Here is a 25,315-nt window from a genome sequence, read left to right as displayed (position 1 = left end):
CTGCTCTGACTGTTTAAACTACTAGTGCATGCCACAATATTTGGCCAGCACAGCCGCTGCTCCCAGTGACCTATATAAGCCATGCAGAAATTACTGTCCTTTTTTTAAAAAAAAAAAAAAGCTAAATTAGGCACTGGAGCGGTTTTGCAACAATTCCCTCAGGTACCAGCAATGATTATGGCGCGTTATCATCTCCTTCTTCAACAGGTCAGTGTCTTCCTGTTCTTTTTTTTTTTTTTAATCATTCTCCTCTGTCTGTTACTGCCTATATCATCTCTCTTTCTGCCCTTTCTCGCCTATGCCTTTTTCCTGTCTGTGCCAGACTCTCTTCCCTTCCTCTGTCTGTGCCAGCCTCTCTGCCTATCTTCTTTCAGTACTAGCATTTATGCCCATCCATCCTTTGTCTGTGCCAGTCTCTTTTCTTTCTCTGTACCAGCCTTTCTGCCCATCCCCGGCCTGGGCTGACTAGCAGTCAGAGGTGATGCTTCAGCTGGGGGGCCCGGTGAAAGGGTGGCCCTACGCATTTTTCCCCCCTGTATAACCAAGACCGGCTCAGAGCCCAGTGCTGGTTGCACTGAATACGGGGGACCCCTTCGTCATTTGTACCCTGTATTTTGGCAACCTGTACTGATTCTGAAAAGCCTGGTGCTGGTTGTGCTTAATATTGGGGACCCCTGTGTCATTTGACCTCTGTATTTAGCACTACCAGTACTGGGTCTCCAAAGCCCGATGCTGGTTGTTTTTTGGGGGGTGGGCCCACACCATTTTATTAGTTGTTTTTTTTTAAACATAGGCAGCCAGTCCTGGTTGTGCTTAAATATAGGAACAATACGGGGTCCCCCATATTTAAGCACAACCAGCACCGGGCAAGTCAGAACCAGACCTGGTTGCCAAAATATGGGGAACAAATGACGTAGGGGTCTCCCGTAAGTTGCACAACCAGCACTGGGCTCTGATCCGGTCCTGGTTCTGGAAATACAGGAGAAAAAAATTAGTAGGATTCCCCTTTAATTTTCAGAACCAGCACCGGACTATTTCTGACAGGGGCCTGATGCCACAGCCAGGGGAGCCCTTTCACCGGACCACAACCACAGCATCAACCCTGACCACTAGTCAATCCAGAGGATCCAGTCCCTGCCAGCCATTCTGCCGAGTACAGCAGCGGCACCCATTTCAAAATTCAAAGATTGGCTCGCGGCGGCAGTTCCAGGCCCGCCGCCAACACCCGAACCACTGCCGGTTCCTCCACAACCGCTGGGTCCCACCGCCACCCGCGACCCGCTGCTGACACCTGCGGCCCACCGCCGACACCCGCGTCGTCACCGACACCCGCCGCTGACACCCGTGCCGCCGCAACTGATGTCCCCACCACCTCCACCATTGCTGTGTTCCAGCACCACTATCGCCCGCAAACGACAGCCATCTTTGTGCACCCAAGTGAAGCCACATTGATTACACCTGCTGAAGGCTCCTACTGAGGCTGCGCAACAAGTTGAAAAGTCCTTTCTCTATAATGGCGCATTTCTGAGGTAAAAACTGTAACTTTCTAATTTACCTGAACCCCAAAAGCACATAGCCTGGCACAATAGCTACCTAATAAAACAAACTCCAAGTCTAAATTCCACCCCTACCCTGAGTTATGCCTTCCCCAAAAAAACCCCCATAGACTACAGCAGTGACAGTTGGAAATGTAGATTATTCCCAAATTCAAATTTTTTATGTTTTTGCCCTGAAATTTGGCATGCATCACCGAGTGACAGTTTATTTTATTTTTATTATTTATTACCAGTTATTTATATAGCGCACACATATTCCGCAGCGCTTTACAGGATATTTGTCCATTCATCAGTTCTACCCGGCCGTGCCAAATTTCAGCTCGGTACCTCCTATAGCTTTTGAGGTGTAGCCCTTTAAACACCATGCCCCCCCCCCTCCAGAATTCTCTACGGGAGAATTGCAGTTTTTTGACACGCAGCCTTAATATAAGGGCACGACTGTGCCTTTATAATATGTTTGCATATAAATGGGAAATTTGTACATTTTTAGAAACATTCAGTCATCCTGTTCTCATCAAATTTATCTCCTTCTTTTAAGTCTTTTCCTTCTTTTAAGTGAAGACCGCTGTGGGTGCCCCCAGAATCCAGACTTTGCCCACAGTAGATTGCATTGAAGAGTGTAACGAGGAGAGCCAAAGCCCCCCAGAATGGATGGAGAAGGAGATGATAATCGGGCAACACAGACGACATTCTCTGGCGCTTGTGGACAACGTAATAGAAAGTCTCCAGAATTACTGTGACCCGGCCCGGAGTCTCAGGAAGGACAAGGTAAAGCAGCTGTGATCTTCCCTAAGGGCTCGTTCATACAGCTGCATATAGAGGTTATGTGTAGATCCAGGGAAGACAACACAAACCACAAACAGTGCAATTAGCAATTTGTCCTCACAGGGCAAAATAATCCTACCCTGACCCGTACTTGTGTTTTCTGTTTACAGTGATTTGCAGTTGTGGGGCAGAATCTGCTTCACAATTGGCATTTTAAAAACTGTATGTATGGCTGCATGTGCACGCGTATATATGCACATACATATAAATATATATATATACATACAGTATATATACATATATATATATATATATAATATAAGCAGGGGCGTCAGAATGATTTTATGTTGGGGGGTAACATAAAATTGTCCCGGTGCCCGACCCCCTCCCTCTCTCTTACCTGAGCCGCTGAGTGGCGGCCGTAGACAGTCAGACTCAGGCCGGGGCTGTGCCTTGTAGCAATATAGCTGCACTGCCCCTGCACCGTACGGAGGAGGAGATGTAATGTGAGGTTTTTTAACTTAAAGACCAGCACATTACACCTCCTCCATGCAGTGCAGGGGCCATGCAGCCTATTGCTATACAGCACAGCCCCTGACCGTCCATGCGCCGGCTGCTCCCTTCACATGTTTGAGAGGAATCAAAGTTGGGGAAAAGCGGAATTGGGAAAAGATTCTGCACAAGAGAAGAAGTTTTTTAGTGTAAATAAACCAACTATAATAAGCATCACTAGGAGTACCGAGTACCTACTGCCCTCTTAATTGTAAGTGTTGGTGTTGCTCCCAATAGTCCAGGATTAGTCCAATGAGAAAAAAACGGTTTCCTGCACAGGCAGTCCAAGAGGACTCTTATTTGGGGCACTATTAGATATTTTAATGTATGAAATGTGTAAGATATGATTAGGTAGTTAGAAAACATAAATTTTTATTATTAATACTCATTAAAATATTCTGATAAATTCAAATGTTAAATACAAACAATAAGTCATAAATCCTGTCTGAAGAAGTCAAAATTGTACTTCTAATATCAGAATAGAGAGGGCGAAAGTATTTTAAAGGCAATCCTTATATATCTAAAAAAAAGAGAAACAAGGAAAAATTGCCAGCAGTCACAGGCAGATATTCGTCAAGTATCTAGAGTATCTCATCATGTTTGAGAGGACAGGCTGTCCCCTGTATCTGATCAAATGTGTTTTAATGAGCATTACTGTGTGGCAAAAATCGTTTTAAGGGGCATTACTGTGTGTGACATGTGTTTTAATGGGCATTACTGTGTGTGGCATACTGTGTTTTAAGGGGCATTACTGTGTGTGGCATAATCTGTTTTAAGGGGCATTACTATGTGTGGCATAATGTGTTTTAAGGGGCATTACTGTGCGTGGCATAATGTGTACAAGCCATGCCAAATTTTTTAACTTTCTCACTCATGCCTAATTACTCTGCTATTGAAAGTTGGAAGGTTTAACTACTAAAACCATTTAAACTATATTCTTGCAAACACAGTGTGTTGCTTACAAACTCGTATATATTGAAAACTTGAATATTCAACAATTAAAACTGGATAACACTACTAACCTTTTTTTTGCAAACACAGTATATTGCCTATAAGCTCTTTTATATTCACCATGCCTGTGTGAGTTTTTAAACACAGGGACAAGCCGTCTTTAACTACAAAATTGGAATATGGGGATTTTTTTCTCTTTTTTTCCTAAAGCTGCAACATCTCTATAAAAGATACAATTTGTTCTTTTTAACATTAGCATTAGCAACATTGTAACCTCGCATTGCAATTTATGATATCAATGTTTATGCCAGTGGTTCCCAAACTGTGCGCCGTGGCACCCTGGAGTGCCTTGTGACATTTGCAGGGGTGCCTCAGGTTGGTGGTCCAGCACCAAATCAAATTATTTTTGGTCAATGTAATGTAAATATGTGGACAAACAGAAGCACAATCCTGTCCACCACCACATAACTGAACTTAAGGATAACAGGTAAAAGCACAATTCACTTCATTTTACTACTTTACATTTTTTTTCTGAGTTTCTCAATTACTTTTGGCTTAGGGGTGCCGTAAAAACAAGCCTGATACTCTAGGGCGCCGCAGTTCAAAAAAGTTTGGGAACCACTGGTCCGTGCAATAGCTTTAGCAAGGTAATGTCTCTTGTGCTCAATTGGCAAATTGGTACGGTCTTTTTATTATTTTTTATTTATAGATCTGGGATTCTAATCTATTCATTGTATTATTTTATTGTGTTTTTTTGTGTTGTTATTTTATATGTAATAAATGTTTATTTTTTAATTTTTGACCAGCGCCTCCAACACTTCTTTCTATTTTTTTGGTCATTTTTTGGGGAGGATCCAGTATCCCTCAATCAATGTAGGAGCAGCTGTCAAATTTTTGCCTACTTAGGATCTTATAATATATGTATATATATATGCGTATGTATATATGCATGCGTGTGTAGGTATATATATATATATATATATATATATATGCATGCGTGTGTAGGTATATATATATATATGCATGCGTGTGTAGTTATATATATATATATATATATATATATGTATATGTGTTCTTTTGCTAATTAAGCATTGTACAGTAATAGATACATTTGCTCAGTAGGTCAGTGCATAAATATTTGTATGTTACCTTCTCATGACGCCTTTGTTCCGGTTCCCTCAGTTGCTAGGCGATCTGCACGTCTCAGGAGGTCACGTGTTATCCATAGCACAGCATGATTGGTTTGTCTTCCCATTTGAACACGCTAACCTTTTGCCGCCTCGCCGACTATAGCGTTCCCGTAGGTCCGCTCGGCTCAGCCGCAACGTCAGCATTCTGTATCACCTTGTGGAAGGGTATTCCAACTGTATTACCTTGCTATCGGCTCTAAAGCCTCTCCAATGGTTCCTTAGCTGCATCAGCAGTGTCCATGCTGCCACTGGCTCTCCAGCCTCTCCAACGGCTCCGTAGCCACATTAGCAGCATCCGTACTGCCACCAGCTCTCCTACCTCTCCTATGGCTCCCTAGCTGCACCAGCAGCTTCTGTGTTGGCACCGGCTCTCCAGCCTCTCCAATGGCTCCCTAGCCACATCAGCAGCATCCGTGCTGCCAGCAGCTCACCAGCCTCTCCTATGGCTCTTTAGCTGCATCAGTAGCGTCCATGCTGCCATCGGCTCACCAGCCTCTCCTACGGCTCCCTAGCCACGTCAGCAACGTCCATGCTGCCATCGGCTCACCAGCCTCTCCTACGGCTCCCTAGCCGCACCAGCAGCTTCTGTGTTGCCAACGGCTCTCCAGCGGCTTCCTAGCCACATCAGCAGCATCCATGCTGCCACCGGCTCACCAGCCTCTCCTATGGCTCCTTAGCTGCATCAGCGTTCGTGCTGCCACTGGCTCACCAGCCTCTCCTACGGCTCCTTAGCCGCAACAGCAGCATCCGTGCTGCCTCTGTCTCTCAAAGCCATACCATTGTACACTAACTAGTACACAAACTTGTGTACCAACTTTCATGAACACTGTACATTATTAGTGCACAAACTTGTACACCAACTTGTGTACCAACTCTTAAGGAAGCAGTACACTAATTTGTACACTAATTTGTACACCAACTTGTGTACCAACTCTTGTGGATGCAGTACACTGATTAGTACACAAACTAGTAGTACTCAAACTTATGTACTAGCTCTGAGCCACATCAATTACTTCTCGCTTCTGCATCCGGCTCCAAACCACACCATCGGCACTCTAAGCCGCTCTAAGCCGCATCAACTGTGTACAAGCTTCTGTAACTAGCTCCAAGCCGCACCATTGACTCTCAAAGCCGCATCTATTGTATACTTTCATCTACTCTTGGCTCCAAGCAGCACCACCGCCTCTCCAGCCTCTCCAATGGCTTCCTAGCCGCATCAGCAGCGTCCATGCTGCCACTGGCTCACCAGCCTCTCCTACGGCACCTTAGCCGCATCAGCAGCGTCCGTGCTGCCACCGACTCTCCAGCGTCTCCTACGGCCCCTTAGCCGCATCAGCAGCATCCGTGCTGCCTCCGTCTCTCAAAGCTGTACCATTGTACACTATTACACAAACTTGTGTAACAACTTTCATGAACACAGTACACTATTAGTACACAAATTTGTACACCAACTTGTGTACCAACTCTTAAGGATGCAGTACACTAATTTGTACACCAGCTTGTGTACCAACTCTTAAGGAAGCAGTACACTAATTTGAACACTAATTTGTACACCAACTTGTGTACCAACTCTTGTGGACGCAGTACACTGATTAGTACACAAACTAGTACTCAAACTTGTGTACTGGCTCTCATCCACATCGATTACTTCTCGCTTCTGCATCCAGCTCTAAACCACACCATCGGCGCTCTAAGCCGCATCAACTGTGTACAAGCTTCTGTAACCAGCTCCAAGCCGTACCATCGGCTCTCAAAGCAGCATCGATTATTACTCACTTCTGCATCCGGCTCCAAGCCACACCATCGGCTCTCAAAGCCGCATCGATTACTCACTTCTGCATCCGGCTCCAAGCCGCACCATTGGCTCTCAAACCTGCATCGATTATTACTCACTTCTGCATTCGGCTCTCAAAGTAGCATCGATTATTATTCACTTCTGAATCATGCTCCAAGCCACACCATTGGCTCTCAAAGCCACATCAGTTGTATCCCAGCTTCTGTTCCTGTTGATTCTCTCACCACTGAAACCATACTACCCTGAGTGATAAATCCAGTCGGCCGCCTACGTACTAGTTGAACGTCACCTAGTTCTAAGCGTACAACAGATGGTTGTTATTGGTAGAAGACTTCGCTAGCCTGGGTTCTAGGGGGTTCACACGAAGCAGGCTTTGGGTATCATAACACTATGGCACATGTTTGATCCCCTGCATGATGTCCCCTGTTGTGTGTATTTTAACACAGAGGATTATGTACACTTGTATGTTGTCAAGGCCAGTGCAAGGTTTCTAGGCGCCCTAGGCAAAGCTACACAATACCGCCCCTTCTCCCACAATACCCTCCTCCGCCCAATCCTTCACATACACTACACACCCACTTCTGTCCCTGACTAGGCCTTCTAGTTGTACACAGTCACAAGTCAGGCTTGTGGCTGCGAAAAGATGCGCATGTGCACTAAGAAATGCAATTTGCAGCTGAAAAAAGCAGCAAATTCCATTTTACATTGATTTGTGTCTTTTTAGTATTATATTTCACTTATTCTGCCTCTATACCCTTTTTAATATTATTGCTAAAATTTTCAGATATAGGCCCGTATTCAATTCCAGGCAAAAACCCATTATCGCCGGTGCGAAAAGTCTTTGTAAAAAAATTGGGTTAAGTTTTCTCCAGCCTTTAGCTGGCGAAAAAAAGTGCAGAATTGGGGTTTAGGGGTGCAGGCTTAAAATAAATAGCCTTCACTTCTGGGAATACCCCCTAAAAACAATGTGTGTCAAAAAAGTTTAAAGAAAAATTGGGACACCCCAAAAAATTATTTAAATTTTGGGGTTAAAAATGAATAAATAGGGAAGACACATTCGATCCAGAGGGGTTTCAAAGTATGCGGCAGGTGTTTTCTTCATGGCGGGTAGTAGTGGCAGGTACATTTTTGAAGAATTTAAAAAAATAATTTTAGGGACTTAAAAATATGCTTGCACCCATTTTCATGTACCCCAAATTTGATGGGCATAGTTATTTCCCCCCCAAAAAATTGTTAAATGCTATTCTTCATCACCTTCTCAAAGCCGCATTTATGCACCTGCCGCGGCTATTTAAAAACCCGACTTCCCTTCAGCAGGCAAAAGACGGGGGTACCCATAGTGATCCCCCATGTCTGGACATCTTAAGGAGGGTGATAGGATGTTTTCCTGAAAATTCCCATTTTTTTGTCCGCTCCCAGTTTTGCTGGGTCCCATTTTCGCTTCCTTTGAAATTGAATACAGGGATTATCGGGCACGCGCGCAATACTTTTCCACCTGGAAAACAGGCGAAAGAGGCGAAAAGTCCAGCAGGCGAAAAGTCTGGACTTTTCGCCTCAAATTGAATATGGGCCTAAATATTTATAATTTTTATCAAGCTGTATGATATTTAAATTGACTATTAACTAATTGTATACACTTTTTGGAGGCTGTCCCCTCTATTGCACAGCTGTTTAACCTTTAACAGCACCAATCAGATCACATAAACATTTTTGTATTTAATAAACCTTTATATAAAACCTTGCATACAAGTGATTCGTTTTCCTTTTTTTTTTAAATACATTTTGTAAATAACATATTTTTCAATTTTAATTGTATTATACATTGTATTATACACGAGTGATGTCAGTGGAGAGCTGCCGGCTCTATTAGAGCCGAAATCTCTCTGGGGCTTGCGATGAACGAGACCCTACCACAAGAGTCTTGACCATCGCGACCATCATCATGGCTGCTCGCTATAGATGTGGGTGGTCACCCACAGCTATGCGAGCGGCCAAGAGGTCGCTTAAAAAAAAAAAAGCCCGGCCCTGATTCAGAGCGAGCGGCTCTGAATCAGGCCCTCAGTCCCTGTGTGACGAGGGGGAAGCCCACATGTGCGCAGTAAACGACACAGGGTATGGGTGCATGAAGGTCCCCTGGGCCCAGCATTAACAACATTGTGTTATGGTTGCAAAACACACTCACATAAACACACATGCTGGAAAATATCATTATTTAATTAATCTAAACCCATTTTCATGTAGATGCAACATCAGAATTACACTGTATATCACAATGCTGCTTACACACTGTTCTGCCCACTGAACTTATGTACAGTATATAGACCAATAAATGCATCACAATGGTAACAACATTGAAACATGTATTAAGCAAATAACTGTTCTATCGCTGTAGGCATAAGACACACATTAGTAGTTCCAGTCAGGCCAACAGCACAGATGTGTAGTTACGAGACCGGCAACCACAATGCCGCCGGTCTCAATACTGACATGGGAATCCCGAAAAGGCACTTAAGATAGGCATCAAAACAACGTTTCCTACCTTAATCCTGACGCCAGAACGCCAAGCCGAACGAGGTAAGTCCGAGGCGCCCTTAGCGTCAGCTGCGGGGGGGAAAGGGTTAGGTTTTGGGAGCATAGTGGGGTTAGGATTTGTGGGGGGAGGTTAGGGTTAGGCACCACTGGGGGAGGGGGGGTTGGGCACTAAGGTGGGAAGGTTAGGTTTAGGCACGAAGGGGGGAGACTTAGGTTTAGGCACTAACGGGGATGGTTAGGGTGCGAGGTGGGGAGGGTGGGGCTAGAAGAAGGGAGGGTTAGCGTTAGGGGAGAAGGGGGGAGGGTAAGTATACTTATCCGACCCGTCAGGGTACTAATCATCGGAATGCTGCTGTCTGTATTCTGACAGGAGGCACCCCGACAGCCGGCATTACATACCGATTTCATGTGGAGACTGTAGTCTATTTACTAAGCCTTGGATGGAGATAAAGTCCCAACCAATAAGCTCCTAACTGTCATTTTTCAAACAGCCTGTGACATTGCAGTTAGGAGCTGATTGGTTGGGACTTTATCTCCGTTCACTTTATCTCCATCCAAGTCTTAGTAAATAGAGCAAATATCACTAGATGCAGGGATCTACATGTGCTCCATTCCCTCCACTGTTTTCATCCCTACCTGCACCCCACATGTCTGTTTGGGAGCACTCAGCCCTCACTCAGTCTCAGCCTCCTCCAGCAACAGGGAGAGGGTAGGGAGCAATCAGGGGCTCAGATCATGTGTTAGTAAATTATGACAGGGGCTCCACTCTTTGTTTCAGCTAACATCTGAAAATAAATTTAATTATTACCACTAACCACGTTGCTTGTATTATTTGTAACACCACGCTAAATAATAAGTGCTTATTCCATAAGATAGATGTCTGTAGATTAAAGGGCTGATAGTATTAATATATATTTGCCACTAACTAGTTAATTATGGTGTAAGGAATGTAGTTAATCACCATCAGCATAGTTAGCCTACATATAAAGAATTGTGGACCTCATTCAGAGGCGGTCGCACCCAAAGTGATCGAGAATATGCAAAACGAGCGCTCAATCGAAACGCTCATCGTAAGCGCGGAAACGCCCACAACAATGAAAGCACACCTCCTATCTCTACGGCCTAATTCAGAGTCGGTCGCTGGCGGCAACCTACGTCAGCACGATTAACACCTGTTACGGTGTTAATTGCCTACAGACATCGGTTGAGGCAGAAACCATTGCCTGCACTCGCAATGCTTAAGGTAGACCCTGGGCTACCTTTAGCACTACGAGCAGTAGCATCGTTATTGCAACGAGATGATGTATGTGATGACTCGCTCAGTAATATATGCACGCCCTTAAAACGCCCTTTTTAAGGTCAACCACACCTGCGTCCGCACCACCACTACCCCGTTCACAAGCACCTTCCGCTGTAACCACCCACAAACGACACAAAATATCAATCACAGCTACGACCTTGTAGTGACTAACGAGCAAGAGGATTGCGGTCGGAAAGACAGGCTTGCGCACGCGCACTGCCATGTACACGCATGCGCATTTGAAATAAACATTGCTCGCTACGACCAATCGCTCCGTGCAACCGCCTCTGAATGAGGTCCAATATCTGTAAATTTTTATATGATATCCCACTCTTTACAGTCGGATAGAAATGATTCATCTCATGTGATACATTGAGAGTTAGTATGTATAATGTCCTTTATTATTCCTCCAGGGACATAATGTTTCTGTTATTAAATGAACAATGTTGCAGGAGGACCATAGTAATTTCCCTTGAAATGTCAACGGGTTTTACATATGACCCAATAATACGTGTCTTTTGGCTTAATAATACATACATAGATACAATTGTATTCCACACTTATTAGTATTTGTAACAGATCCTAATGTGCACATTAATATATCTCAATGTACATCTGTCACATTCATTTATATTGCACATTTATCTCAAGCATATAATTTATACTGATCTCCATGTGTTACAACACGTATCTCCTATTAACACTGGGATCAGTGTATTTCATGACACATATTAACACTGGGATCTGGTTAGTATAAAGCATTCATATTGCTTCAAAGTCCGCAGGATTTTTACCAAGCGCTGCGTGTCTCTATCAATAAGACATGGGAGGAGTCAGGAATAGTAAGGGGAGGAGTCTATGCCATGAGCCAGGTGCTGCCGCGGGGTGGGCCAGGGGGCTTTAAAGGCCAGGGCCTATTTTTAGTCCCAGTCCTGCCCTGCTTTTACATTATTCCTGATATATTATCTAGATATAATTACATGACTAGATATAATGGTCATTGTTCCCTAGGAGAATCACTGAGCCTCTTATTAATGTGTGACTTATATGAAGGAAAAACTTAAAGTACTTAAAACAAGATCTGCTCATAAGCAAAGTATGGACAATATAGAGAAACATAGGTTACTATGAAAAGATGCATTGAAAGTGTTCAGCGATATTAAAAAACAAAATGCCATCTGGATGTGTATTAAAAAAATGACATTGTATTGACGCACACACGCACACACACTTACTTGATTAAACGGCACTGGGGAGTAGATGTAATGAACCAATGTGTGTGTTGTGCAAACAGCAACATTTTGTATCATACTTACTGCTCCCATACTTACCTCGGTGGGTAGACCTCCTCTCCTAAGGCTGTCCCATATCCCTTGCAGTGGGAGACGTTTTATATTACTGTCTTGATCTTGTATTCACCAGACTATGCTCAGTTTCTGATTTCACTAATGCTCCTTTCCCTCTCTCAGATCATAACCTTATCACCTGCACACTCTCCTCCATTACATCAACATAATTGAAATCAACCGAGCCTAAACCCAAAACCCGTAGAAATATTAATGCCATTAACCTTCAACAACTATCTACCTCTCTAAAACAACAGCTTTCGCCAATTTCTACATTCACTTCTCCTGAGACTGCTGCATCACACCTAAACCAGATTCTAGAAAAAGCCCTCGATGAAGTAGCTCCAGCTACCCATCACACACCACGTAGAGTTAGACGTCAACCGTGGCATTCTAGCTTAACAAGGCATCTACAAAAACTCTCGCGTAAAGTTGAACGTCAGTGGCGAAAGTCTCATACTCCAAGTGACTTCCTCACATATAAGACTATCTACAACTCTTATCGTACTGCTCTGGACACTGCCAAACAAACATATTTCCAATCTCTAATCTCTGCTCAAGCTTCTAATCCAAAGCGACTTTTTAATACATTTAAACTGCTTCTTACCCCTCCATCACCCAAACCACCTGCTACTATCTGTGCACAAGATCTTGCTTCCTATTTTAGGGACAAGATTGATAAGATCCGAAATGAAATAGTAGGCTCTTCCTCAGCTAGTGACCTGCTCAATTCCCTACCTGAACCCTCTGGCACATTCTCCTCATTTGATCTCACAAACAAAGATGAAGTATCTACACTCTTCTCATCCTCCTACTCTATTACCTCTCCTCTATATCCTATACCCTCACACATCAGTAAAGCTTTGTCTCCTGTGCTTATCCCAACCCTAACTAAAATCTGTAATCTCTCTCTCTCTACTGGCAACTTTCCATCACTGTTCAAGCACGCAGTGATTACTCCCATTCTGAAAAAACAAAATTCTGACCCTAGTACTCTCTCAAATTACCGTCCTATCTCCCAGCTCCCATGCCCCTCCAAGCTACTTGAGAGACTTGTCTACACCCGCCTCACACACTTTCTTAACTCACACAACTTATTGGACCCACTTCAATCCGGCTTTCGTTCCCAACACTCCACAGAGACAGCACTGACTAAGGTAGTAAATGATCTTGTCACTGCCAAGGCTAAAGGCCATTACTCACTCCTAATTCTTCTAGATCTCTCTGCTGCTTTTGACACTGTTGACCACTCTCTTCTCATACAAACACTACAATCCATAGGTCTTAAGGGCACAGCTCTTTCTTGGTTTTCTTCCTACCTATCTGATCGCTCTTTTACTGTTCATTTTTCTGATTCTGCCTCCTCTTCGCTACCTCTATCAGTTGGAGTACAGCAAGGCTCTGTCTTAGGTCCTCTGCTATTCTCAATCTATACCACCTCTCTTGGCAAACTAATCCGCTCTTTTGGATTTCAGTACCATCTGTATGCGGATGATACTCAAATCTACCTATCCTCTCCAGATTTATCTCCATCTGTATTGGTCAGTGTCACTGAATGTCTTTCTGCTATTTCATCTTGGATGTCATCTCGCCACCTGAAACTTAATATTTCTAAAACAGAATTCATTATATTTCCACCGGCCAATAACAGTTACCAACCTGATCTCTCTATCACTGATGATACCTCGACCATCCACCCCGCCCCACAAGCTCGCTGCCTTGGTGTCATCCTTGACTCTGAACTGTCCTGTGTTCCCCACATTCAATCTGTCTCAAAATCATGTTACATACACTTAAAAAACATATTAAAAATTCGACTATATCTCACACAAGACACTGCAAAAACTCTAATCCATGCACTTATTATTTCCCGCATTGACTATTGCAATTGCCTCCTTACTGGTCTTCCCAAAAACAGGCTATCACCATTACAATCCATTATGAATGCATCTGCAAGGCTTATCTTCCTTGCAAAACATTCTTCTTCTGCTGCCCCGCTCTGTCAGTCCCTCCATTGGTTGCCGGTTTTCTACCGTATTCAATACAAAATACTTTCACTTACACATAAGGCTATTAACCAAACCACACCAACATACATCTCTTCACTCATCTCAAAATATCTCCCAACCCGACCTCTCCGCTCAGCACAAGATCTGCGTCTCTCTTCCCCATGCATTACTTGCTCCCATTCACGGTTACAGGACTTTCTTCGTGCTGCACCCACTCTATGGAATGAACTACCTCGCACAATAAGACTTTCAACTAGTCTCCAATCCTTCAAGCGATCCCTGAAAACTCACCTCTTCAGGCAAGCTTATCAAATTCCAGAACCTCCCACATAACCTTCATAGCTTCCATATCTAATTACATCCCCTTTTTACAGTCCACACACAACCTCACACATTGTCTTTCTCTCACATCCTCATGACATTTGGTCGACATTCCTGTGTGACTGGATCATGCAGCCAACCAAGAAACTCTCCATTCTGGCTGGACCAAATGCAATATATAGCACCTATCCTTGTGTATCAATGCCTATTTCCCTATAGATTGTAAGCTTGCGAGCAGGGCCTTCCTACCTATATATCTGTCTGTTATGACCCAGTTTTGTTCTATTAATGTTTACAATTGTAAAGCGCAACGGAATATGCTGCGCTATATAAGAAACTGTTAATAAAAACTGTTAATAATATTTCACTCACTGTATGTAGCTTGTGTAAGCTGCTCCAGCGCCTTCCTCCTTAGGGCACAATGGTCCCAGGTAAATGGTAACGTATTAAAGAAGGCAATCAGAGACTTTACATTTAATCAAAATCCTCTTTTACTCTGACATTTTGGGTGTCTTCACTGAAGATGGGGTTGGCGGGACACGGACACCGGATAAGTCACAGTAAAAGAGGATTTTGATTAAATGTAAAGCCTCTGAATGCTGCTTTTATTAATCTATCTATCTATCTATCTATCTATCTATCTATCTATCTATCTATCTATCTGTCTGTCTATCTATCTATCTATCTATCTATCTATCTATCTATCTATCTATCTATCTATTCTAGTGTTGCTAGCTTAGTTAGTGAGAATAGTTATGGGACCATACTGGCATGCTGATATATTACAACTAGTTTAGATGAACTTCAGTCATTATGATACATCTGTATGTACTCTGTGATTTGCAAATTACACTATCTCCACCACATTTACATTGGAGGGAATTGATATCCTTTGTAAATTACTTAACTATTTTGGCCAAGTTATATTGAATTGTTTTCCCTGCAGCCATGTGTTACAGTGACTTGTGATGTCATCACACACATCACAAAGATTCCATGTGACATAAGTGTCTGCTGGAGGAGTCAGCCTTGGTATTTCTTGGCCATCTTACCAAATGCACATCCACATTTCACTAATGGATTTTGGTTGAGGACACACACTGTTTACACACACACTGGTTGAGGATACTTAGCTTAGAAACAAATATGGTCGTGGTTTATAATTCCTCATTTCCGCAGCTTGAACGGCAGCTGACCTTGGAGCAACTGATCAAGTTAAAGACAGCCTTCAAGGTATGTGCGTTTTTTTAATCAGTTATATTGGTAATATTAGGATATTATATTGGTGATATTAGTATGTACCAAGTTAGGACAGTCGTGCACTTTTGAATATGCTGGTTTACATCAATGTACAATGTAGTTTAGGGCAAATATAGAGCATTGGCATTCCAATCATCCTGTAATGTAGGTGACAGGATTTCTCTCTGTGACAGCCGCTATTGCAGCTCTAGAAGATTTCTGTCACTGCGATAGGCATCAACAGAAACACTGTTCTGTCTCCTCAGCTTCATAACTAGAGCCCACAGTCCCCAGTATAGGAAATGGCTGCAGGAAAGACAGAGCAGCCCAGTAGGGAATGTCCATGCTGAAGATATGTCCCATAACATCCAGAAATCATAATTCTATGAGAAGAAACAGCTTTCTGTGCTAGAGCTATATGTGCATTATTTCATCCATTCTGTGCAGGAGTACGGCTATGAGATCTAATCCTAGAGCATGAGTAGGCAATGTGTGGGACTACACATCCCAGCATGCCCTGTCACAGTTTTAGCCATAACTGCAAAATGGTGACAGGGCATGCTGGGATGTGTAGTTGCACAGCAGACAGAGTACCACATGTTGCTTATCCCTGTCCTAGCATATTCCTAAAAGACCATATATGACTTTAAAGTTCACATAACCTATATATAAATGAATGCTAGTTTGTGTAAGAGATGAGATGGGCACCGTGTCAGGTTCACTTGGGCCTCAGGCACAGGGTTGGACTGACCCACAGGGGAAATCCCCGGTTTGCCCCACTGTCAGGTTCCAGACTGTGCACTCAAATTATACATTGTTACTCTATTGTAGGGTCAGTTTCATGGCCAATGTCAGTCCAAGGCTCTGTGGGGACTGACCTCATCCCCTGTATTAACTGGCCACACCCCCAAAGCATGGGCCCCTACCATTGAATTCCCCTGGTGGGCCCTTCATGCTCCAGTCCAACACTGCTCAGGCATAACCCTGCTAGAAAGCAGCTGAGTACCTAAGTAACATTTGTTCCCTAAGTGATACTTATGATTCTATTATTTGAAGTCTTACGTTAAAACCAAGTCACGTTATAAGCTTTCATTTATAAAATAGAAAATAACTTGCCAGGACTGCAGGAATTTACTGGTTGTTTGTGTGGATAGGCTGCAAACTGAATACATCATCTGGGAGGCTTTGGTTATTCAGTGATTCATTTATTTCTAAACTGATTTGTTCTAGGGCCTGGAAAGGAATGGCAATACATCTCTGGACTTGGATGACTTTAAATTGGCTGTAAAGAAAAGCACAGGATTACTGAGAACTGTGAGTAGGGATTAAGGACCTAATTCAGACCCACTCGCGAGCGCTGAGCACTCGCAAGCGGGTCGATGTTGCCCAAGTGAGCATGCGCTCGACGGAGCCGGCTTCGTCGTGCGCATCCGCGAATCCCGAATAACGACGGCCAAGCCGTCGTTATGGGTCTCGCACCAAAGGGGGCGTGCTGTCGATGGTGATTGACAGCACGCCCCCTTTGGTGGGCGTGCCGGGGGCGTGGCTGGCCAGACGGAGGGGCTCCTATGGGAACGCCTACCGTCTGGGGCCGGCCCCACTGACATCACTAGTGATGTCAGAGGGAGTGCTTTTGGCTCTGATAGAGTCAAAAGCACTCCAGGGCTTGCGGCAGCGAGACCCTACCGCAGGACCATCATTTTGGCCGCTCGCTATAGCTGTGGGTGGTCACCCACAGCTATGCGAGCGGCCAGGAGGCCGCTCCAAAAAGGAGCAGGGACGGCCCTGATTCAGAGCGAGCGCTCTGTCAGAGCATCCGGCTCTGAATCAGGGCCTAAATACTTTGTTGTCTGATTGCTCTGATGTAAATCCACTGTCAGTTTTTTCTGACTCGCAAGGCTGTAGCCAAGTTACATAAACATGACTGTATGTACAGTATTTAGGGGGTGATTTAGCATCGGACGGAATTGCAAAGCTGCACGCAGGCAGCTTTGCAATTCCGTCCTTGCAAATGTGTATGACCCCCTGCTGCATTTGCAATATGCAGGCCTCCAGTAGTGCCCCCCCAGTAGTAGATCCCCCCTATGCAGTGCCCCTTGTGCACCCAGTAGTAAGCCCCTTATATAGTGCCCCCAGTAATGGTCCCCCCTGTGCAGTGCCCCTTGTGCCCCCAGTAGTAAGCCCCTTATATAGTGCCCCCAATAGTGGTACCCCCTATGCAGTGCCCTTTATATAGTGCCCCCAGTAGCAGTCCATCCCCCATGCAGTGCCCCCAATAGTGGTAACCCTTATGCAGTGCCCCTTAAATAGTGGCCCCAGTTGTAGTCTCCCCCATATGCAGTACCCCCAGTATTGCCCTTTATATAGAGCCCCCCGGCCCAGCCCGCCACTGCTACTACTACTGGGGGCACTACAAGGGGAGAGGACTACTACTAGGACCAATGCATAGGGGGGGAGGGGACTACTACTAGGGCCACTACATAGGGGGGAGGGGACTACCACTGGGGGCACTGCATCGAGGGACCACTGCTGGGTGCTCTATATAAAGGGCAATACTGTGGGTACTGCATATGGGGGAGACTACAACTGGGGCCACTATTTAAGGGGCACTGCATAAGGGTTACCACTATTGGCACTGCATGGGGGGTGGACTGCTACTGGGGGCACTATATAAGGGGCACTGCATAGGGGGTACCACTATTGGGGGCACTATATAAGGGGCTTACTACTGGGGGCACAAGGGGCACTGCACATGGGGGACCATTACTGGGGGCACAAAGGGCACTGCATAGGGGGGATCACTACTGGGGGCACTACTGGAGGCCTGCATAAGGGGGTCCTCTCCTGGGGCACAAGGGGGCACTGCATATGGGAACTATGACAGTGGGCTGCCCCTAATCTTTATTTTTACTTTACATTAATCCCATATGGAACCGCCTCCTCCCTGGAACACATGAGGGGGGGCCGCCGTAGCACGCACATTCTTCGGGCACCCTGGCTACACGCTACTCCTCTGCCAGGGCTGTCTGCAAGCATTTGCCCCCCAGGCTAAAAGTTGCCATCCAGCCCCTGAGTAGTAGCCCCCCCCATGTAGTGCCCCCAGTAGTAGTAGTCCCCAGTAGTAGTTCCCCCCTTGTATAGCCCCCAGTAGTAGTAGTCCCCCCCTTGTAGTGCCCCCTGTAGTAGTAGTCCCCTCCTTGTAGTGCCCCCAGTAGTAGTCCCCAGTAGTAATAGTCCCCCCTTGTAGTGCGCCCAGTAGTAGTAGTCCCCAGTAGTAGTAGCCCCCCCCTTGTAGTGCCCCCAGTAGTAGTAGTTCCCCCCTTGTAGTGCCAGCCCCCCCCCTTCAGTAGACACAAGTAATATAAAAAACCCACTTACCTGAATCCCTGTTCCCGCCGCTGCCATCTGCTCCCCCGTCTGTCCTCCCGGGCCGGGCCGCTCTGCATTATGGGAGAGACGCCTCTCCCATTACCCACTGCAGGAGCCGGAAGATGGAGCGGCTCCTGCAGTGGGCGCAGCAGCAGCTAATGAGAGTCTGTCAGACTCTCATTGGCTGCTGATCAAAACAAACACACAGCTGCCGGAGCCGGCGGCTGTGTGTTAGTCAGTGTAGCGCTGACCGAACTCCATCCGGTCAGCGCTACACATGCGGTGCAGCTGTGTCACACAGACACAGACTGCCCGCGGCCTGGGGGGCACATGGCACCCTGCCCCTTGGCCCAGCCTTCCACTGCTTTCTAGTAACCCAACTGAATGGGCTATCCGAATTACATTACATTGCTCTATCGCTGGCTAAAATGACTTTTCCCTATCCATTAATCCAAGTCTTCCCTGCTGGTGGCTCTTCTGGCCAAGCTGCAGGCACAGTATGGGGAATCCTATATAACAAGTACCACCACAGTCCTACCATCTCTATCATCTATCGCAGGATGACAATTATAGGGTAGAACACTTGTAAAAAGCCTTTCTTCACATCACAGTGCGCATTTTAAATATTATTGTTTTTAATCTTCTTTAAATATTTATATTTTGATGAGAGTGGAACTGGAAACCCAAGTCTGACCTCCCACTTCAAGTGCACATGTGTAAGTGGACCTAAAACTGTTTGGCAAAGTGTTAAAAACACCCCTAACGTTCCCAGCTGGTATTTCCAAGCTGCCGAGTATCAAGTTTGCTGTCATGGTTTTATGTCCCTAACAGAGCATTTTTGGGCTACGCTGAAGTATATTATTGTGCTATCACACTACCATGGATACACTCTATGGACACCCATGAAAGCAAGGATAGAGCATATCCACATTAATGTATAGTGTGACAGAACCTGGCATTACACTGCCGGCAACATACAGGTGTGATGAAATGCTAAATGCAGATACGCCAGAGGGACGGAATGGGTGCAGAAAGTTAATGACATCACTCTTAATTTGGAACAAGAGCCTGATTCAGACCCGGACGCTAAGAAGCGTTCGTTCATAGCTGCCTATTGTTCGCATTATGCGCATGCGCGAACCACTGCAAAAGATCAGGAAGTGTTCGCTCGCCGAGCATTGACAGCCCAGCTGAATGAGTGACAGGAGAGGCCGTTTATGGGTGGTAACGGGCTGGCCACTAGAAACGGGGGAGTGGAGGTGCGAACGCAGGTGTGTCTGAGCGTCTCAACGCCGTTTCAGAGGCATGCATAATTAATTAACAGGCAGCGTCATAGTACACGTCACCTGGCTGGTTTATACACTGAAGTGCTCGCAGTGATTGCGGTAGGGTAAAGTCAGCTTCAAGCGCTGTGTTCGCTTCCGATGTTACTCGATGTACCGATGGTTGCATACATTTCCTGGAGATGATGTGTGCAAGTGGGCATCTTAAGACAGGCTGGTGGGCGTCTGCATACACAAAGTGAACGCACACCGACATAATGGGCGTGCTTATGCCTTGCCCTGCGATCGCCTGTCTTGCTGGTTGTGTTCCGAATTTGCATATGCTGAGAACGAGTGAACGCTCCTTAGCGTCCGGGTCTGAATCAGGCCCCAGGTTCAGAGCTGAAAAACCAGTGAGACATTTCGGTTTTTCAGATGCATTTTCAGTCGGACGTCTGGTCTGACACTAGCCTAAGCATTCACAATGTGCTGCTTCTTAGTGAATTGGTAGGCTGTATTCTCATGGTTCTGGCCACCCAAATGGCTGCCTCTGTCTGTAGGTGTCAAATGCATTTTATATGAAATTGTTTTGCATAGAGGACTCGGTGGTATGTGTTCCCATTACATTCATGCAAATATGTTTCTTTTCTTTTCCTTTACAGAGTGATGGACAGATAGAAAAGCTCTTTATGAAAATAGATTTCCAGGCCACCGGAAAAATTGACTGGGTACGTATAATCTGTGTATTTACCTAAAACGGGCAGAATAAGCATTTATCTAAATAAAGGAACTGGTTAACAATTACATATTCATGGCCTGAATCAGAGTTGGGAGCAACTCAGAAAAATAATAAGCATTTTGCTCCAGGAACAAACCTAGTTGCAATGCAAGGGGTGCAAATGCATTATTTTTTTTTGTTACATGCAGGAAAATATTAGCTGCCTTTGCATGTTGAGAAGAGTTACCTATCTGCATTACAGCATGGTTTTGCCAAGGTGGAAATTGCTCCTTTCTTTGTTCCATTACTTTATTTGCTCTCAACTCTGAATCAGGCCCTCGGTGTAGAAGTGTAAATTAGGCTTAGGCGATTGCAGGACCTGATGATTAAGGGGCCCTTGTAGAGTTGGACATATTTGTCTTATTTGCGGAATATATGCATCTTCTTACTGCACTTGTGTACAAAATATACATACTCCTATATCCTTATGTAGCTGTGCATCCTACATTTACAACTCCTTATAGACTTGGAGAGGCAGGACGGGGAAGGGAAGAGGTGGCAAGCGAAGGGCTAGTAAGGGCGTTTACGTAATTGCGGCTCAGGTAGACCTGGACGCAGATCCAGATGCACCAGTTACAGGTGTATCTCTTGTAGGTGCTGAAGAACTGGTGCAACAAGATGTAATGTTAGTGATGAAGATCAACAGCACTAGCTTCCGATTGGCTAAATGCGTATTGACCCCTCTAGATCGTATGTAGTTATGTGACAATCCCGATGGCAGAATGCCGGCTAGGGATTTATGACAGCCTGTCATAATCCCAGCGCCGGATTCCAGGACAACGCGGGCCCGAACGAGGTGAGTACGGGACGCCCGTCCTGTTAGCCGCGGGAGGGGGGGTTAGGTTTAGGGTTTCCTGGGGGGGTTAGGTTTAGGGTTCCCTGGGGGGACTTGCTTCCCCTCTGGGAGGGTTAGGGTTAGGTTAGGGGAAGGGGGGGTTAGGCACCCCCCTCGGGAGGGTTAGGTTTAAGGTGCGGGGAGGGAGGGCTAGGTTTAGGCACCCCTGTGGGGAGGTTAGGGTTAGGCATCCCTAAAGGAGAGTTAGGGTTAGGGAGGGGAGAGGGGAGGGTTAGGGTAGTTACCTCACGCTGTCGGGATTTCCATCTGTCGGGCTCACAGTGTCGGGATTTGAACCGCCGGCATTACAATCCCATTCCCTCTAAATGATAGTACTTAAATCATTAGTGTGGTTGCTGCATAATGTGAAGTTGTGGCTGTCTGTTACAGACATGGGCAAATTTGTTGGTACACTTCCACAGAAAGAAGAGCCCATATTTGCTCTTTCCATAGATGATAGGATTCAGATTAGAGATGAGCGGTTCAGTTTTCCTGGAAACCGAACACTTGATTTGGCGTTGCCTTGGTTCCCCCAGCCAAATCCGGTTCTCAAATCGCGGCAAAACGTCATCCTGGAAATTACGGATCTTGCGTGGTTTGGATTGCATATATAAGTCTGTCCCTGCCTATTATATTTCAATTCTAAGATCCTAGGAATTCCTGAAGAGCAGCTGCACCTTTGTGGGTGGTCTGAAAGCAATGCACAGATCAGTATGTGAAAAACAGAATAAAGTTAATTGAAGAAAAATAAAATAAAAAATTATGTGGGGTCACCCCCAAATCAGTAACCAGCCCTGGACCACTCAGCCTGGGCTGGTACAGGAAAATAGAGGGAAAAATTGGTGTGAGGTCCCCCTATTTTCCCATAACCAGCACTAGCTGGGGTGGTATTGCCGGAATCAGTACAAATGACCACCGGCCCGACGCCGGAAGACCAGCAGGAGTGAAGATCCTGACAGGGGATTAAGGTAAGTAAAACTAACCCTACTCCCTCCTCCTAACCCTCCCTTAGGAGTGCCTAACGATAACCTCCCCCCTAGTGCCTAACCCTATACCCCCCTAAGTACCTAAACCTTAACCCCCCTTTTCCGCAGGCTGGGGGTGCCTAACCCTAACCCCCCTTCCCCTAGCCTAACCCTAAGTTCCCCCCGGGAGCACCTAACCTAACCCTCCCCCCCCCGCGGCTGTCTGTGCCGGCCGCCCGGCTTACCTTCGTTTGGTATGCAGTTCGGTATGCCAGGCATCGGGCTCCCAGCGTAGGGATAATGATAGGCGTCAGGATTTTGATGCCTATCATTAGACCCCTGCCAGGATTTGACAGTCGGGAAGCCAACGGTTGGCATTTCGACCGTCGGCTTCCTGACTGCATCCCGGTATTGCCATGGCAGGGAGACACTCATTTTGGGGTCCCCCTCCCATCACATTAACCAGCCCCAAACTGGTCATCCCAGGACTGGAATTCCTCGGAAAGTAGAGAACCCAATATTAAAATGGGGTCCCACCCAAGGAACAACCAGCCCAGGGCTCTTCCCCACACATCTGGTGTCGGTGGGGATAATGGTGTAAAATAAAAAATATTATTGTTCTTTACAGTGGGACTACAGGTGCCAGCGAGCCTGCCCCGGCATGCTGGCACTTGTGGAACTATAAGTGTCAGCATGCTCGGACACTCTGGGCCTGATGGCACCTGTAATCCCACTGTATAACTAAAATGAAAAACTAAGCTTGCAATACAGAGCCATATGCAACTTAGGGCCTGATTCAGACATGGGAATAGAGGGCCCGATTCAGACCCGGTCGCAAGCGCTGAGCGCTCGCAACTGGGTCGATGGTGGCCGAGAGCGCATGCGCACGACGGAGCTGGCTCCGTCGTGCGCATGCGCGAGACCCGGATAGCAACGGGCAATCCGTCGCTCCGGGTCTCGCACCAAAGGGGGCGTGCTGTCGATGTTGAGTGACAGCACGCCCCCTTTGGTGGGCGGGCCGGGGGGGGGGTGGCTGCCCAGACGGAGGTGTTCCCATGGGAACGCCTACCGTTTGGGGCCGGTCCCACTGACATCACAAGTGATGTCAGTGGAGAGATTCCAGCTGTTAGAGCCGAAATCTCTATGGGGCTTGCGGCAACGAGACCCTACCACAAGGGTCTCGTCGCAAGCCTGATGGTCGCAATGGTCTTGACCATCGCGACCATCATCATGGCCGCTCGCTATAGCTGTGGGTGGTCACCCACAGCTATGCGAGCTGCCAGGATATCTCTCTCAACTGTGAACTTGAACAAACCATATTGCAATGCAAGGGGTGTAAATACATAAAAAATTTTACATGTGGGGTAAATGCTGGCTGCTTTTACATGTAAGCCACAAATACTGCACAGCTTTATTATTACTCTATAATTTAGATGTCAGTTTGGACACCTCCCTCCCAAATCTAATTATCTCTGCACATTTTAAATCTGCATACGGGGAACATACTCAATATTTTCCATTCAGCAGCAGTTACAGAAAACTCTGCATTAGCCTCCATAGGTGTCTTCACAGAAGGAAGCCATCGCCTGACCCTTGTTCTGTGCTTTATTTCAGGAGCAGTTCTGTACTTTCATGCAACTGAACTATGCTGAGCTGGAAGACACTCAACTCCGACACAAGAAAGTCTGCTTCAATGTGCCGGCGACCATCCAGGAAATGCCTTATGGGGACAACATTGTGCGGGTTTTCCCCATGCAAGACAACATGTTAATAACGGTCAGAGAAGATGGACACATCTATTTTTGGTCTACAGATCTGAAGCTGAAGCGTGACAAGGCAATCTTTGTAAGTCCTATGCTTTGCTTATATCATGTATATGTAATAACATGAGCAGATGCTAAGATTAGTATTTGGTGCTGCTGTTTATCCAGTTTATTCAGCAGGTCACACTTTATAAACGTGCACTTGGCTCAGTACACAGGGCCGTAGGGAGGGTGGTGCGGCCAGTGCCTCCGCACAGGGCAGAATCCTCCAGCTGCACAAGCCACACACTTCTCTGCGCCGGAGGTCTGCAGGAAGAGACCTCCGGCAGTGGAGCGCGCCGCACAGTGAAAGTCGGCGTAGGATCCCGTCCTCCCTCCTCCCCTCAGAAGGAAAGGTAAGCACTCAGGGGGCAGGAGCAGGAGAGGGAGGAGGAGGAGGGGGGGCGGAGAGTGAGCGAGGGGGGCGGCAGTGCTGCACAGGGCGCACTGCCGTCCAGCTACGGCGCTGGCTCAGGTCACCATCTTCTCTAATGCTGTGTGTCCTCCATTATAGGACACTTTATTTGTTGAAACATGTTGACTAGATCAAAGCACAATGTTTCTGTATTTGTTGTATCAACTTAAAAATACCTAGGCCAGACGTTCCCAAATGCGGTCCTCGAGGTTCCCCAACAGTTCAGGTTTTAGAGATATCCATGGTTGAGCACAGGAGTTCCGGGAGAGAAAGCAAGTATGGGAAGAATACAGAAAAAAGGGGAACGGTGTGCAGGGGAATGGGTACAAGAAC

The 25,315-nt window shown here is 46.0% G+C and overlaps 1 protein-coding gene across 1 annotated transcript in view; it reads left to right on the top strand.

Moving 5' to 3' along the window:
• The window catches only part of LOC148537855 (cilia- and flagella-associated protein 337-like), an 87,076-nt gene that overhangs the window by 5,832 nt on the left and 55,929 nt on the right, over positions 1-25,315 (top strand). Inside the window, exons 2-6 of the mRNA XM_088460169.1 lie at positions 2,113-2,324; positions 15,497-15,550; positions 16,787-16,870; positions 20,850-20,915; positions 24,380-24,610. Of these exons, the coding sequence (XP_088316295.1) occupies positions 2,113-2,324; positions 15,497-15,550; positions 16,787-16,870; positions 20,850-20,915; positions 24,380-24,610 (647 nt within the window). The remainder of the gene's footprint in view (positions 1-2,112; positions 2,325-15,496; positions 15,551-16,786; positions 16,871-20,849; positions 20,916-24,379; positions 24,611-25,315) is intronic.

The sequence above is a fragment of the Taudactylus pleione genome, unplaced genomic scaffold (assembly GCF_031769625.1).
Source record: "Taudactylus pleione unplaced genomic scaffold, aTauple2 ptg000043l, whole genome shotgun sequence".
In the NCBI taxonomy this organism is placed as follows: Eukaryota; Metazoa; Chordata; class Amphibia; order Anura; family Myobatrachidae; genus Taudactylus; species Taudactylus pleione.
Note: the sequence above shows the minus strand (reverse complement) of the source record. Positions and strands in the feature narration are given on the sequence as shown.